Source organism: Channa argus, chromosome 9 (genome assembly GCF_033026475.1).
Source record: "Channa argus isolate prfri chromosome 9, Channa argus male v1.0, whole genome shotgun sequence".
Classification (NCBI taxonomy): Eukaryota; Metazoa; Chordata; class Actinopteri; order Anabantiformes; family Channidae; genus Channa; species Channa argus.
In genome coordinates this window covers 9925893-9944159 of record NC_090205.1, presented here as the reverse complement: position 1 = coordinate 9944159, position 18267 = coordinate 9925893, and the positions used below count along the sequence as shown (strand labels likewise).

Sequence of the window (18267 nt, the reverse complement as noted above, 5' to 3'; positions counted from 1 at the left end):
AGGATGTCTAATATTGTAAAGTAAGGTAATGGTAAAGTGCTTACTTTGTCATTATACATACAATTGTATGTTCATTGTACAAACAGCTAAACTGTATAGGAAACAGACTTTAGCAACACAGCTGCCAATAAACCCTTCACCTGCCTGAAGAACAAAGGGGTCTCCTCTGATAAAAGCAGAGGCAGAGCGAACACAGGTGCCATGTTTTACCCTTTTCAGCAGCCTTGTACTGAGTGGGTGGATCAGCACAGCACGGGTGTTTATGCTGATAAAATTTAATGCCGCTTAATTGTGATGCCCGTTTTGACACCTACATTTTTGTAGATTAATTGATGACAGATAGAGAGAGAAAGGGATTCTGAATCATGCCTCAAGACAATGTCCTTGAGGAACTGCAGGAATTGTAATGTCAGAGGTGATGCTGGGATTTTGTAGTGGGGCGAAACAGGACACTAGTTTGTTGCGCACACAGCTTGTTGGTGATTCACGTATGACAGACATGTCAGAGGCCAATACATTGTAGTTCAGCGCACAATTTGGAACCTACAGCAGACCAGTACTTATGTAGATAGAACATATTTGCCAACATTTGGTTTACATCACACAGTTACTATCCCATTAAGTGATTATTTCTTATCTCAAGTGTCTGGTTTAACATGTAATAGAACTGAGGCGTGTGTTTACAGAGAATCCTGCTTACCCCCTGGTATTTTTTTGAAATGTGACTGTAAAGTGTCCAGTCTAATGCTGGTCCGTCTCTCTTGAAACCTTGTTGACAGGCAGCGGGAGCACTCAGCTTGAACGTCTGTTCATAAGGGGAAGACAGTGGAGGATTCCCCAGCAGTGATTCAATCAGTCAGCCACAAACTAAACACAAAGCCACTCAGCACGCCCCTGAGCTGTTCCACCACCACCAGCCAAATCCTGTCAATCAGGCAGTCAGTAAGTTTGATTTACAAAAGGGACCCTGAACTTAAACAAACTGCAATGCAAAGACATTGAAGGTTATTGTATAATAATAAACTTCTCTCTGCCTTCACTGCTGTCTGTTTGTGGATTAGTCTCCAGGTATGTACATGAAACAGTTAAGGCTCTGCTGTTCTTATTAGACTGCTATAAGATCTTATTCCAGTTGTAAATGTTCGTGATGAGGCCTGAATGCTAAATTAGCTTAGCAGCTGCGGATACTACTAACGAAAAATGAAATAAATATGATGCGTAACTTCAACAGCTTCAGTAATACTTATAAACTGCTTTTTCCAAAATCATTAATCTGTAAAGATCAGAACAGAGCAGGTTACGTTAACTTTGGATCAGTGTTTTATTGTGTTCTGCCTGCATGCCGACAATTTCATTGACCTGTTGCAACCAGATATCCGCTCGTTCTCGGCCGACCAGGTGTAGTTATCTGGAAGTTGTGTCACGTTAACTCAACTATCCATTCATGACATTGTTTCAGAAAAATAAACCAATTGCTGGGTTCAAACCTGTGCAAAGGAACAATACCAAGGGGGATATTGAACCAGAGTTCAATTCAACTGGAATAGACAAGGTAGGTTTAACACTAAAAGCAGCGTTCAAACTAATTAATTTCCATATATGTGTCAGGGTTTATTTTATTTATTAAACATGACATGCTTAAAGCATCTCAGATGTCTCTGTATTCTTTTCAATTCAATTCAATTCAACTTTATTTATTTAGCGCCAATTCACAACAAAGTCATCTCAAGGCACTTTTATTGTACATATTTTGAGATCTCGATAGACATCCTTCAAATCACTGATAATCTGGGGTAATCTGATAATAACACATAATCTGGGGTAGCATGAAGGCAAACCCTATTATCCTGGGGAAAACTATCATATGAATATTCAACATTTATCGCCACTCATCCCGTGTGCTTCTCACAATGAGAAACACTGAAAAAAGGAATCAACCTCACAGAGCTTTGTCCAGGTGAGCTCCTTAACTACTTTCTGTGCACTCAGAGTGGCCAGATGCGTATAACAATCTATTCGATTTATTACTGGGTATTTATTACAGGGTTTTAAATTCACATGTTAAACTGCTGCTTTTGCTACAATCATACAATTGCCATACTTTCCAAGCTTTCCATTCCTGGGTGAATGTTTTCTAGTATGAATAGCTTTCTAGTAGAATATTATGTGTGGGTGTACCAAACAATAACTTCCTCTGACATACTGGCCTCTGCAGTGAAGCTGCAGTCTAAGTACTGTAACCACAAGATGGTAAAGGACAAACATTTACATGTGTAGGTCAGGGCTTGTTTTGTTAGAAGACAAAGAAACTATTTGTGTATAGAATTAATGCCATCCCACACACAGATCTATTATTAACTACAGAAGAAAGCTATATACCACACCTGTGTGATCTGTTATGTGGTGTGGCATTAATGAATAGTGAAATAGTGAGATAGGTGGATAATGTAGTTTATTATATCTTGTTACACAAATAATGATAACTAAACTTGCAGTTTCTAGTGCTATGGCAGTAGATGTTTTTTGCACCATGCAGATACAGTGGAGAGAGGCTTAGCTCAGATTTAAGACAATCAATTTTCATGATTTACAACCTTTCTGCAAGAGCTCTCACTGTATTGATTTTCACAGCTTCAGGGTTAAAGTTTGGTAAAATGTTCCTTTTATCTCATGGATGGAAATAGAAAAGAAAGAAGGATTCTTGTGGAGGAAGAGAAGGGATTACAGCTATTATACCTGCAGGAAGAATGAACACTGAGAGCTTTTTGTAGCAGAAAAAGAGCCTCCATCCAAACACACACACACACACACACACACGCACACACACACACGCATGCAACTGGGAACAAAACTTTAAGCTGCAACCTGCAGGATACACAGAACGTCTGAGATTAGAACCACAATAAAATAGCCGTGGCCTTCAGGAATTTTCTTTACCAATCGCTTGGTTTATCCTAAAATCATTATACTGCATTTGTGGTGTTCAGTCCAAAGCAATGGAAAATATATAATAACTTATATTTATTTAACTTAATGGATATCACTGTTTTTATATTATTTTAATAAAGAACATGACAAGATGGAAATGACTTATTGCCTCAAGTAAAGGTATGTAGGTATTTTGGGGCCTTGTTCATGAGTGGGTTAAAAGAGAATGAGCAGCATCAACAGTAATGCAGACACTGTACTCAGTCTACGTTTCAACCAAGGTCACAAACTTTGGGTAGTGAGCAACAAAAAAAAAAATTCTTTAAGACAGAATACAGACTTGGGGTTCAGTTGACTGCTAATTTATATCAAAAGTTGCCGGATAAGGTGGTTTGAGGTGGCATCTTGGAATGTCTCCTGGGTGCCTTCCATTGGAGGTTTTCTCAGCAGTTCCAGGAAGGAGATCCAGAATAAGACATTGCAAACCCGTGAGGTTTCCCCAGAAGGAGCTGGAGTACGTGCCTGGGGAGAAGGGCGTCTGGGCTACATTAGCCTGCCGAGAACACAATTCAACTTCAGGTAAGCTGCTGAAAATGGATGGATGGATGGCTTAAAGGCTTTTTTTATAAATTGGAATTTAGAAACAAACAAACAAAGCCTGTACGTAGGCATAAGCAGTAACTCACCTTTAGGCTTTACGATTTCTACAGTGTGTATTATTGATGCTACTGTACATTTGACACCTTGGCTGACATCCCTACTTATAAAGATTAAACAAGTCTGAAAAAGCTCAACTGGATTGGCTGAGTACATACAGGTCAGACAGTCCGATGGCAGTTTGCAAGTGATATGCATCCTGTTACTGTTTGGCTACCGGGTTCCAGAGGTCTACTCGTTTCTTCACAAGCCGCCATCCTTCCACTGCTCATTTGCACATTACACGGCTCTTGAGGCAACAGGCACAAGTATGCCATTTGTATTAGCATGCTGCTTGACATTTAAACACTGGGAAAGCAATTAGGCCAGAACTAGGGTCATTAATACAGAGAAGGCTAGATAGGGTAGCTACTGCAACACGCTTTTATGGAGGAATGACAAAGATACCATCTGCATTTCTCAATGCAGGCATATCTTCTGTGGGTCTTACAGAGAAACAAAGATGAAATTGTGTCTCCTTGATTCTGCTGCTCGGTGGTGTAAATACACACACAGACCAACAAAAATATGCTCAATAAAAATTTGTCTTTGTTTATTACTAGCAGCCTGAATCTAAGTAGCAGTATGAAGACCCACTCTCTTACAAGCATGTTTTGCAAGCTGTCTCACAGTAAACCTGAGGCTCCTAGGGTTTGGTATGAATAAGTGCTGCAGGTTGCTGAGTCGGTTTAAGGTAAATGAAGCAGGTGTGACCACTGGTTACAAAAAAATCATAAAATACCTGAACTCCAATAGTGAATGGTGACTTGAGAAACACGTCAAACATGTAGCAGTGGCAGCCTTGCAGGCAGCTGGTGACCATGGGAAGGAAGGGAAGCTCTTACAGATTGAATACATTAGGACACACTTCTAATGATATACTAGCCCTACCTAAAATAATCTTTTTAAAGTAATTATAGAGAGGATATGGGACGGGTAATACTTTCTCTGTCAAGTAATAGCATTGTTACTCTGCATTTGTTATAAGGCTTTCATTAATCTGCCATGATGAGCATGTGTGTATCGTATGTGCCTCTAAAAGACTCTTAGTTTTTCCTGGATTGCATTTTATGTTGCTCAAAATGGTGAATGATTTAAGTAGAAGGAGGAGAAGATGAATGGTGTCTGCATGCTACAGTGGTTATATTGACCTCAGCAGGGCTTTCCCTGCTAAACACTCCTCGGAGTTCTCCTTCTCCTTTATCTTTGCAAATTCTTCTTCCCCCAATCCATCGACACACAATTTGTATTCTTTCCATCATCTGTCAGGAACACATAATTTATAGCAATCTCTTCCTTTCCATTCTGACTAACTACTCTCTGGGCGTTTTTGCTCGCTCCATTTTAAAAGAGATGTAAGGATTATCCCGGATGGATGAGGGAGATTCGGTGTAAGCTTTAGCTGACGGATCGATAGTTGGCCGATGGCCACCATGGGGGGATGTCAGCCCACTCTCGGAGGAGAACTAGCTAAAACATGTGTATTCATTGAAGCAGTTCAAAGAGTGACTTGCAGATGAGTCGAGAGTAGAAAACATGCATGACAGCTCTTGTAAAAACATCTAAGAACGGCTCTTCTCTTTGTTCAATGATTGTTTTTCTTAAAATGTTTTTTTAATTCCACATTTCTTCTAGGCACAATGTACTTGCATGGTATGCATAAGTGACACCCACCTCTACACACCAGTTGTGTTCACAGACACACGTACAGCCAAGGCAGTGCCTCTTCGCATTGACATATGTTTTGGGGCATATTTTAGTAAGAAGAAAATTGATTCTATAGCTTCAAAGAGCAGGCCAAGGAACCAAACTGTCTATGGCTGCATTTGCCAGAAAACACTCTTCCCTTTGAGAGAGCTAACAAATAAACCTGTAATAGCGAAGCATGAATGAAGCAGCTATGCCAGCATGAGCACAGGGCTCTGCCTGAATTAATGCAATGCTCCATATTCAAGGACCACTGAAGCAAACTCCACAGAAGTTAAATGAAATACCAATCATTTGAACTTCAAAAGACTCCAACCTTATAGTATGTGCAGCACACTTCTTGAGAAGTTAATAGCGATGATTTGCTCTGATACTGTTATGGTGATGCATTATATATTCCCTGATATCTTTGCCAACTATCTATACAATAGCCACTGTATGTGTCATGTAAACTAAATTGCCCAAAATATTGAATATGAGGGAAGGTCAAAGCAATAAAGGAACAGGGGGGAGATGTGATATTAACAGACCATAAAATGTTTACATAAAAAGTGATAGAGAACAAATCGGCTATGGCGTGTATGAGTGTGTAATGGTGCAACCAAATTTTGCACTGTTTATACAGAGCACATTAAGAATTGACACAATTCTGCAAGGCAGGAAGATGCCCAACAAATCAACATGAGTGCACATCTATTAATAACAGATATTGAATTGCTGAAAAACTAGTTAATCTATTTTGGGCTCCTCTTGGCTCTGACCAGCAGTTCACCAGTTGAGCTTTGACACCCACCTCACTGTTCATTAATGCACGGAGAACCCCCCCCATGAACGCCACCTCTCCTGACTATGACACTGCATGAAAGGCACGAGAGAGCAAAGCTTTGGAAATAATGAGGCTCCCCCCACCTCAACTGTAAGCCTGACTACCTTCTGGAGGCGAAACCATCTGAATAATTATGATAGGTACCAGAGATCTGTGGCAATGTGAACATTTCACAGTCAGCACCCTGTCATCCGGCTGTTACATTTTAGGATGCAGAGTTTGTTATAAATTACATTTATGTGATTTTTATATCCCTAAACACTGATAAAAGAAATATCTGTGTTTTCTTTAGAATTAAATCATTGCCAGTAGCTGTATTGTTGCCAAGGTTTAGAATTTTTATTTAATTACACATAGTTTTTACTTTCTTACTTTACACAAACCTTATATGCACCACCGCCACCCACCCACCACCACCACCACCCCCTTTCTTTTCTTGTCCTACCATAAAACATCCATAAAATTGTGAGAGAGACACATTTTACATTCATGGCAGGTTTTCAATCAACACCAATAAAACATGCTCACACAAATCCATCTGTTGGATACTGGCATGTGTGTTTTCATACACACAGCACAATTCTGTTAATGTCCATGCATTTATTTTTGTGCCTTCCATATGCGGCAGGTATGTACAGTAATTAGAACAGCTCAAGTCGTGAACGGTTTCTTTCTCTCATTCTCTTATTTTCTCTTTCATTCATTCTCTTGTTCAATTTGATTGCTGGTCCCTGCTTGCAAGAGCTTGGCCATGAGCTCCAACTTGCAGACAATATGTTCTCACAGTTTAATCAAGGCACATATTTGTACGATTGATTCTCGTTTCTAGACGAGGTGTGACACTCCGGTTTTTATTTATTTACAGTATTTATTTGGTCAGTTTGAATTTAAAGGCTTTGTTTGGCCAAATATTGCCCCCTGTGATGAAGTAGACCTGATCTGGGGACAAGAGGCATCTAGAAAACTAATAACATATTTTTTTTTATCAGCAAGTGGAGTTTCAAATGGTCAATAGTGACCATTTGAAATATTCCTCGATCAACTTTCTAATCTACCAATTATAGCTTTCTATGATTTCATGGTAAATATTCTGCACTTATATAGCGCATTTCTACCTATTGGTACCCAAAGCGCTTCAACGCTGTTTCTCATTCACCCATTCGTATTCACAATCACACACAAACCGATGGGGTAACTAAGTTGGGGCTCGCTCAAGGACACTTTGACATGTGACAGGAGAACTGTTTTTTTTTTTGGGGGGGGGGGGGGGGAGCACGGATCAAGCCAACAAGCCTGGGATTGGTGGACAACTTCTCTGCCTCCTGTGCCACAGTCACCACATGACATCTCCCATTCTGCCAGTTTGCCTGGATGTCATGTGACCCCCCCCTCCCCTACTGAATCCCGTCTCCCACAACAGCTGCCATTGTGCATGCAACGGCAGCTGTTGCTCTGCTCCTGGCATCACATTTTTTAATAAAAAATTTGAATATGACAAATAGGCAGTAACCATGTGTGTATTGCCTTTTAATCACCTTTTGAACACTGAAGTTCAATTTAATGCGAAAGAGTAGTGCAGAGTTACTTCACTTATTTCAGTGATTCTATTGAAATGAACTGGTTCCCACAAAATTTGGGAAAAAAGGATGTTAGTCATATGCTTACCACTTCAGTAGTATAAGTTATCATACTGTATATAGAGAAAATACAGTGTAGTATTAACCTAGGAGAACACACATTTCAATATTCTGTAATCCCACACTGAAAGGTTCATTTTAACATCAGCTGGAACTGTATTCTTCACCCATGAAATGCCATGTCTAGTGGGAAGATTGTCCATAGGACGCTGTCTCTATTAGGCAGAATTAGAAAATGGTCCAAGAAATTAAAAGATGAATAAAAAATGTAGGAAAATATCAAATGCCTGATCCTGAGGGACTCCTGATTTCCACATTCTCAAAGAATTCTCTGTTGGTTTCACACTAACAACTCCTGAATAAGCTTCACTAGACATCAGTGCCATAGAGGCTTCTGCAAACTAAAGGATCCCTCACATCGAGCCCCTCGAAGCCTCTGTACGTTCTAAATTGGACACTGTGGGTAACATAAGCCATCAGTTTTCTGTGTTCATGTGGCTGATCATATCACCTCTAACAAGTAAAGTTAGAGGTGTGTTAGAAGTGAAGCCAAAGCCACTGCACCCACCAGAATGGTCTTCTCAAGGATTTTGTCACTCAAGTGATGTGGCACGTCAATTTGACAATCATGAAAGGTACCACTAACAAGTACAGGTTCCTGACAAAGAGAGGCTGCAGTGATAGACTCCAGTAAAGTGAGGGAATGGGGAACTAGCTCTAAAGAAAACCAGCCAGTCATGAAATGCCTGGCCTTTACTCTAGAGAGATGGGCAGGAAACTGAAAAATGACCACAAAATCAGCACCGCAGAGTTGCAGTGACTGGCGCCGCCATTTCATCATGTGTAACAAAACTGTACAATCCAACATGTCATTGTTTGCTTTTGGAGATTTAAAATCATATTCCCTACAGAATAATTCCAGTTGATTCATCTCTTTTGAGAGTTTTATTCCTGCTATCTGGTGACTACCAGAAGTTGTGTCTCAACTACCGTCTACAAAAAAGCTCGGAGAATTCCTCTCCTCTTATTGCATTTCAGAAAGTAAAAAATCCAGGGAGCAGCCGGGAGGAGAAATTAGCTGGGAGTTTATTGGCTCACATACAAAAGGACCAGATTGAAAAGGGGTGAGATGATTGAACTCTCCTTTATTCCGCGGTGTGTCCTTTGTGCCGGGCTGCACAGTCACGTTGATGCTATCTCTGTCATTGGAGCCGCACGCTGCGCCTAGGGTGCCCCACACAAAAGAATATGATGCACTACCAGCGGCTTTGAATGGGCTTTCCATCTATATTCTGAAAGTGGGACTTTCCCTTTGATTCACCACGTGTCACTCCTTATCAAAGAACGTCATCACATTGAAAGCTTCGGCAGTGAATTTAATATTGTCAAAGAATACAACTGAGTAGGTGAATTCTACTTGATGAAAATTACCTGGTTTTAGGGAAATTAGGCTTAATTGAGAAATATTCATCTTTCCGATAAAACCAGGTTGGGTTTTTAAATGTCTCTATGTGCTGTGTACCTTGAAAACTCCAAATTAGCCTGCTCTCATGCATTAATATAACCTTCAAAGTAGTTTGTGAAAGTACCCTTAATGGGTAGAAAAGGTCGACTGTCAGATCCTTGCTTTTGAAGGTGCAGAGTGATAATGGAAGGAATGGTTGTACCTTGTCTAAGGGTAAAGGAGGAGACAGATGAGGATGAAGAACATTTTACAAGGCTGTCATTACCAGAGTAATTCACACACTAAGGAGCAAAAAAAGAACTTTTGAGTAGGCGAGTGGATAGCTGAGGTCTGATCAGAATGTCCATTAGCACGGATCTAAGCTGCAAATGGAGCAGAGGAGCAGTACGTGAAAAGAGGAGCAGGGCAAACTGCTGAAGGAAAACATCACTCTCTCTAGACTCAATGAGACTCATTTCACAGCTCTTCTGCCTAAACATGTCCAGAGGCTAGAGGACAAAATAACACTGCACAACACTGGATGGAAAAAGACTCTGATGTACAGTAGCAGAATCACAGTTACAAACACTGCTGCACAAGCAGAATGGCTTGATCGCTAATTAGTCGCACTGATCTGCTGTAACGCAGGGGTGGCAATCAACACTTAGCTCCAAGTTTTCACAGCAGCAGTTGTGAGCTTACTACAGCAACGCCAAACCATTGGGGATCCAAAAAAAAAAAAAACCCAATTACTGAATGTGACAGGCGAAGTAGCATGAAAACTCATAAAAACACAGAGAAAACTGCATGAACAAGAAAGTACAGCAGCTACACATTAGATCGGATCAGAAAAGCAAAATGAAAAGGTGGAAGGTACTGTAACATTTTTGTCTTCAGGTTTAATTTATGCTGGTTACATCCCACACTTTTTGCTTAAGTGTTGTGTTTTTGCCTTTGCTTTTATTCACAGAGCACAAAGGTGTTCTTTTATAAAGAACAGATAAATAAATGATTAAAACATTTTATTTGCAGGGACTACATTTTGCAAAAGTAGAATTGGATTTTCAAATGACAGTTGTTTATTTCCAGGTATGAACCTGCAATCAAAATATGAGTGTGTGTTTGTGGGGGGAAAAGATTCTGTGCCATCAGTTTATAATATTTCTTTTGTGTTAATTAGTGTGAAAGAGTAAGAACAAATAACTGACCTTACACCTAGTGTCCTTTATTTTAAAAGGAATTATTTAGGCTATGCTCTAGACCAGGGGTCACCAACATGGTGCCCGTGGGGACCACATGAGTAGCCCGTGGGCCTGTTCTAAAAATAGCTCACCATAGCACCACTTGCCAATGAGCTGCATCTACTTTTTTTGTTGCTATTCTTTTTTAAGTCTCATTTGATAGTTATTGTGAGAAATCATTAACAGGATCCATGTCTTCACATAGATTAATATTAGTAATTTATTTTTTTATTAATAATAACGTACAATTAAACAGCAAAATTGTTATTTTAAAAGTGTGTATCAAACTGGTGGCCCTTCGCATTAATCGGTACACAAGAAGTAGCTCTCAGTTTCAAAAAGGTTGGGGACCCCTGCTCTAGACAATCTTTGTACTTATGATAAAACTTGACATATATTTGCCTCGTGCTTTATTTCTTTTTATTCGTGTTTATCCAAAGGTTGTAATTTTGCCTTTGCTGTTGTTGTCCTCTGTACCGTGTGATTCAAATCAGTCGAATTAATGAATAAAAATGTCTTGGTTACAGAGTCTACATCAGTGAAAGTTGAATATAGTGTGAGAAAATCAGTGTAATATCCCAAAGCTGTATATTTCCAGCTATGCTGCTGCAATCAAAGGTGATGGAGTGTGTGTCTGTGAGGGGAAAAGACAAATTGTACACATTAGGGCCTCTTGTGTTATGCAGTATGGTATGCCCAAAATCACATATTTATATCCCATGTGTGCAATTCCACTGAAAAACCAGTGCACTGTACTGTAAGATAAATATCCCCTCTGAACCTCCAAGGAAATGAATGAAGAGTAAGATGGCAATTCCTGCACTGCGCTCTGAGGATTAGGAACATCAGGGGTAGAGGGGAAAGAGAAGACAGTGATTCTGATGGATACTCTTGTCTGGCAGAGGGGCACTGCTACCCAGTGTTCTTCCTGCTGATTGATTTGAACGACTGGAAGAGGACAGGGTGGAGGGGTGAGACTAGAAGCACTATCTGTGCCTGGGGACGTCTTATAACCCTCGTGGCTGTCTAGCCTGCAGAAGCCTAGTTTATTTTGAAGAGAAATAGTCAATAACTGTGGGTGACTACATACTGTAGTGAAAAAGAATGGCCTAAACAAAACAGGTATTTACTTACTTTCAGGAACGGTTTACATGATGTTAAAAAATACAGTTTATGTCCTTCAATAATAGCATTTCCTAAGCATACATCTAATTCCACCAAAAATATTCCGTAATAGTATAATATTATGTCCCACGTGAGAGTCAAATATATTCCTCCTGAAAAAATGTTGCCTGATTTAAAATGTGAGCGCATTTTACCTGATGAATAGAAACACGTATGTATTAATTTCTACTTAACCGAATGACCAACCTTGCCTGAAATGCAATATTTAAATATCTAAGGCATGTTCAAGGCCTGCTGATTGTTCATAAGGTCTCTCACTAAATGTAAAAACAGAATTCATCCACATCAGCTGCACATCTATAATTCATACAGAAAAAATATGTATATATGTAGTGTGCACGCAAACATGATATTTCCTTCACATAATTTAAATAGTATAGAACAGCATGCTTACTGATGTGTACAGATGGCCCTCCCCGTTCATGGCGATGTATAACCCTGTCTTCACAGACTGAATGGCGACAACTCTGAGCCCCACAGGAATAAGGTTGAACAAAGCTGGAAAATGGAAAAATAAAACGGGAAACACACACATACATTTAAATGTCATTACCATAAACAGACCTTACATTACGTGAGTGTTAAAAATACTGGGGGGCCGCAAACGTTATAGTGTAATTCATAATCCAAATGGAAGCTGCCCATCATTAATGCTTGACAAAGCAACGATAATACGATTGCTAGCGGCTGCATTTAGGTAATCACTGAAGACGGATTGCAGTACGGCTGGTGGACGTGATCACTATTGCGTAGCCTGGGCCACCCATAGCTTCCTGAGAAGTAGCTGTAATTGGGGCCATCACTGGTGCGCGGCAGATTTAACGGCCCTTTTGTTGTTATAGCAGACTCCATGGGTCTGGAAGGTAATGCCTATTGTTTGTAGTGGTGAGAATCAACGTGTCTGACGTGTCTGTGGCATTAAATGTGTCTATATGGGAGCCTCAAGGCACAAAATGACCTTCAATGACCTTGTAAGTAATAGGTTTTGGCAGGTTTGGAGCCTAAACTACGGCCTTCCAGAAATAAGCCAGAAATAAAAATCTATGTTGAGCAGTCAGTGCCAGCATGAAATCTGCACTTGGAGCTTTAATGACACATTGCAGACGTTGTGCACACTATATGTAACACCTGTTGTTTCAATAAGTCCCTATCAGATGTGCCTTGTGCCTCACCTCCTCATTCTGACAGACATGGGTAATAAGTGACACAATGTAGTGTCAGGCTAGTGTTAACACCAAGCACTGGAATTGAATTAACCACCTAGCCTGAAGCGCTTGAGGAGCAGCACCAGAACAAGCTAATAATACCCTTTTCTCCCTATGAAGCCTACTGTTTTCTGGTCCACTTTCTCTCATAGGGAGGAGGACAAATCCGTTTGATGCCATTTAAGAAGACATGTTTGCTCCCAAGGCTGAAAATTGAAGGGGGGCATCGGTCTCAAGGTTAGAGAAGCTGACTACAGGGGATGCTGGTTCATTTCGTGCACCTGAAGGAAAAAACTAAAGCAAGAATTGAGCCATGCACTAAACCTCTGTTTAGAGCAGGGGAGGAGAGGGAGCATATATAAGTTCTTGTGTTATTTATTTGTTTACTTATTTTAGTGTCATGGCCTTGAGGGCCTGGACTCTCTCCTACCCGCAGAGTTTGAAGTTATTTCACTTTGTCAATTGTTAAAAATTGTTTACCGTCTGCAGACACCTAGTGAATATTTGATGTAAAAGGCCAACAACCACCTTTAAAAGTACTCACAGGAATTACTGCTGTCATCCTTGGTCCCATCGAGAGAGCCATCGGGGTTCATTTGCAAGTAGTATCCCTGCCTGCAATATAACCTGGTCACTATACCCTTGAGCTGGGGATCTGCAGGCAAGAAGAAGAGAGAGAAAACAGGTGGGGACATTAGCAATAACCAAAATGATGAAAAATATGTTACAAGGACAAGAACTGCTACAGCAAAACAGATAAGCTTCAAAAAATTCAACTATAGGCTGGATCATGGAAAAGATATAAAGTGACACAGTAATATGGCAATTTCTGAAGGTCTTCATTAAAAAACACCATGACGCATTGTGTAGTACTATGTTACTGTATTGTACACAGAGGCCTGTGTATGTTCACAGAAAAATCCCACAGCCAACTTTCAGGGAACATAAGCCCTGCCCTGCTCGGAGATAGGCCATCCAATTATAGGCAGCAGAATTAATCTGCAGGCCCCTGACTCTCATAATGAACCCAACAGCACCATCTCTGGGTCCTTAGTGTGTAGGATAGGAGAGTGTCTGTGCTCTGTCCAACAAGGGAATTAGAGACATATCTACTGTAAATAAATCACCTCTGCGGTGAAATTGCCCAGTGCCACTGCGGCTCAACCAGTCATCCTGCAATCGAGTTGGATTTTTTTGTGAGTCTGTAATAACAGGAAGTGAAAATATACATGAAAAGACACACAAGCAAAAAAGTGAAAAGGACACATTTTAATAAACCTGCATGGGACTGCACTGAAAAAATGTCTTGTGCTCATGCCGCGCAACACAATTTCTTTGTGTGTGTGAGTGTGCGCGTGTGTGTGTGTGTGTGAGTGTGTGTGTGTGTGAGTGTGCGCGTGTGTGTGTGTGTGCAAGTGTGCGCGTGTACAACCACTGGGGTTTTGTTCTGTCAACATTGGTCTTATCATCGAGACAGCCATCACACCAGATTTCATTCTAAGAAAGCCCCGGGGAGGCGAACAATCAACCTCACCTGAGTCTAAACTCTGCGACTCTACAGTATGTATGTGTGTGTGGGCAGGAAGGGGCAGACAGAAAGAAAAGAAGAAAGGGGAGAGGGCACAGACACAGACGGGAACTCAAGGGGTCTTGGTGAGGGCAGAGAGAGGTATTTTTTCCCCCTATTCGTGTTCCACTCAAGGTAGTTTCCTCTGAAATGGCTCTGTCGGGTGATGGCATTGGTAGCTCTGAGACCTTTTCCTACTGCCTGAAAGGGGAGAAAATGCCTCTCTGCTGGTGTAACCGAGCAATGGTGCTACGATGCCATTCAGCAGCGCCGTTTTGTTGCCTCACTGGAACAATGAAAACATGGCTAAAGCAGAATCTGACTCTCAAAGTGCTTCAGCTGTGCATTGAGCAGGCTGACAAGTGGATGACAGCATCTCTCTGGTTTACAATAAAACTCTTCACAGTCAAAACTGTTGCAGCCACTCAGTGAGAGATGTCAACGTGCAGACATTATCCTTTCTCAGTTTTCTGGCTTTACTATCTGAAAAACGTATACTATTAATGACTTTCTAAGCAGCCAAATGCTTTAAATGGATTTTTAGAGTTTTTTTTCACCACAATGTCTTAAATAGTGAAAAATGCCTGTAATGTGCCCACGTTAGGGTTTTTATATATTTCATTGTAAAATCAATTATTCAGTTTACAATGCTGTCAAACCATGTGTTCTTTGCAATAACAAGTCATTTATTCAGGCATTTTGTGGTTTATAATAACACAGAAAAGATGAAAAGTAAAATGTAAAAGAATACAATTCAATACCGGTGAACGTTGAAACGGTTTTCCTGATTTTCCTTCCACTGGCCACTTGATTAATCTACAGTTTTAGCACTTCTTCATAGATCTGACACTTAATTTTTGTAGTGGGCAAAGTTCTTACACTGCAGAAAACCATCGAAAAATACAAATTCAAATTCACTCGTGCCTTTATTGGCTCACCCTCATGCTTTCTCTGTCATTGTTTCCACCCACGGCCACTACAATGGGCATCTGGAGATCAGAACAATGAACAGGACTGAATTCATGGGTAATTATGACTTCAAAAGCTTCCAGTAGAACCTTGACACCGCACCCGTATTCTCAGGGTAAAGAAATGCGTGTTTTCATAAACACTCTGACACAGTCAAAAACACACCCCTGCACAGTAACACAAGCATTGCACACAAATTTCCATATGGATTGTTAATGATTGCGCAATTCCCTTGAGCAAGTACGCTTGTATCAGACGCACAAAGTTGGCTAACCCTAATGACTTTGATCAGCAGCTTTTAAACAATGTGGGGGAGTGAGATTGATTCTGATGACAGATCAGTGGGGGGTAATCTGTAATAATTAAAACTGCATAAGTAGTTGTTGGCTATGTGAATGCTCCATCTTTGTTTGTACCTGCGTGTTCATGTGTGTGTATCTGCTTGTGGAGGTGAACTTGGCGCCTCTGTTGTGCTATAAATCATGTGATGCTGGCTGTGTTCCCCGGGGCGAGCCACACAGTATATCTCACACCCAAACATACACAGATTTCCCCTCAGTTTCAAGCTTCAGTATTTCTTTAGTATTTCTGAGCTGCAGCAGGAGTGAGCTGAAAATCAGGAGAAACTGATTTATGAAAATTGAAGGGATGAACATAAAATAATGAGGGGGGAAATGTGCAAGATAAGTCTATCATAATTTATGATAGTTGACACATAATCGCAGACTGAGCGTTGTCTAGATGAATATGTCTAGAATTAAATCATGTTGTTGAACACCAGGGGCCATTATTTATGACTGACAGTTTAACGCTGGACTTTCATGGACACTAATGCATACATTGTAATTACATGGTGGGTTTCTTACAAGGCTGGAAACTCATGTTGGAGGACACATGGTTTTAAGGTCATTAATTATGTTCCAGACAAACAAAATAATGTAACGTGCCCCCATTATTTACACCCTGGAGATGCAAAGATGTAGAGGTGTTTTTAGAATAACACAGCATTTTCACTTGTGTCAGACGAGCTTTATGTGGAAATGACTCATTGGAATTCAAGAAGGTCAAGAAAAGACCTTTACCTTGTCTTTCGTTTGATAGGTTTTCTCTCTGTCCGTCTGAACATTCTCCAAAGTGGTGAAACGACAGTGCTGTTTATCACCAGTGGAGTATCCAAAGTCTACTGCACTTGGACTTTCCCAGTGACACGAATGTTAGTTTTGACAACAGACACACTGTAAGTTTCTACATGCTGCTTCATGGTTTCTAGGGAAACAGAGTGGTGGTTTGGCAGCAGCAGGGGGTTTCCTTGGAAAACAACAAGCATCACAATAGTAAGATCTCAAATCATGGCTTTGATGCTGCAGAAGCCCTCTTTGCATATACATCGGACTGTCACAGAAAGATTGCGATTTATTTATTTGGCTTTGTAGCTCCTCTATTAACTCTTTCAGTAGCTTCCTGTCTTATTTTCTGCCTGGTCATCCATGAGTTTGTGCATGTGTACAATACACATGTTTGACTGGGTGCAAAGCAAATTGAGGAAAGTACAAGGACACACCCACACCCACGCACAGCTGCAGGAGCAGTTGTAGCCTGCTGTGAGCTCTGCCCTGCCTGACCCACTTTGGATGTTTCTGAAAAAAGAAAAGGGCTTTTCCAGCCAGCAAAGGAAAAGCCCCTCCATGTTGCTTCTCTTGTCATAGAGAAAAGCAGATCAAGCAAAGAAAAAGTGACTCTACTCACACCCCTTTCCTCATTTCTCTTACATCAACAACATCTCTGAATTCTCAACAATAACTCATCTGACACAGACAGCTCTGAAGGCTGAGTGATGATGCACTGCTGGGTCCCGCCAACATAAACAGCCACTGCTGCAGCTATGCATCAATCTCAAATGGTTTTTCAGATCATGCAAGCTAATCTGATGGTCTGATCTATGAAACACAATCTAATGATGAATCTAGTCTAGTGGGATAATTAGAGCTGAAGCAGTGCGATTATGTTTGAGCCCAAGCTGGATGCGTCCAAAGCTCACTTACTGGGTCTGAGTGTAATAGGATTTACAACTCCCATCTAATCCCTTAAAAACACATCAGTGTGATCACTGACTCTGCATCTGCTTTAAACATGTATGGCTGATTTAAAACCAAAGCTGACACGACACAGGAAATACAAAGTGTTCCCACTATCTTTGATCTAGTGTCCATTTTTAATGAACATGGCGGACAACACTTGATGTCTTATTTTAAACTCGTATTGCTTATCTTAAGTAGGCCTATGAATACTCTTTAATAAACAGCCTGTCACAATGAGTACACAAAGTAAAATGAGATCAAATAAAGATGAGGATCATTAGTATTGATTGATTCTTTTGGTAACAACTGCTTTGTATTTAAACAAAGTGCTCTGGCTCAAAAAGCTCAATTTATGTCAGTGCCAATGAATGCAGCTTATAAGAATCTCCCTTGGAAGATCAATACTCAAAGCCAGAGGGAATCCTGGTGTTAGAGTACATTTCTGACACCTCCACTCCCTCATCCTGACAGATCTCAGTGGGAATCTGAATGTGACTTCAATATCTAATCATAGTGTGGATGGTTGGAAAGCTGCTGTGTTCTGCTGTGTTGCAGACTCTGCTGACAGAGAGAAGCCGTATTCACCTGGGAAATGGAGACAACTGTGGCCGTCCGACTGTGTTATCACAACACTTATGAGCAGCGGTGCATTCAGTTGTTTTTTTTGTTTTCACTCACCGAAAATGTATTTTTTTTAAAAAAATGCCCTTCTGGGGTATAATAATGAATTAAGCACAGCAAAACAAGCCATTAGTCTTCCTAAGCTGTTTGCTCTTGTGATAAT

General features: G+C 40.6%; 1 protein-coding gene across 8 annotated transcripts in view; it reads right to left on the bottom strand.

Moving 5' to 3' along the window:
- Positions 1-18267, bottom strand: part of fgf14 (fibroblast growth factor 14) — an 85848-nt gene that overhangs the window by 12194 nt on the left and 55387 nt on the right. For 5 of the 8 annotated variants that reach the window (XM_067514838.1, XM_067514843.1, XM_067514840.1 and 2 more), the window contains exons 2-3: positions 13414-13524; positions 12059-12162 (exon numbers count right to left, since the gene is read on the bottom strand). In XM_067514838.1, coding sequence (XP_067370939.1) covers positions 12059-12162; positions 13414-13524 — 215 coding nt within the window. Of the gene's footprint in view, positions 1-12058; positions 12163-13413; positions 13525-13996; positions 14072-18267 lie in introns of all 8 variants that reach the window. The other 3 variants (XM_067514835.1, XM_067514837.1, XM_067514836.1) reach the window with 1 other exon arrangement.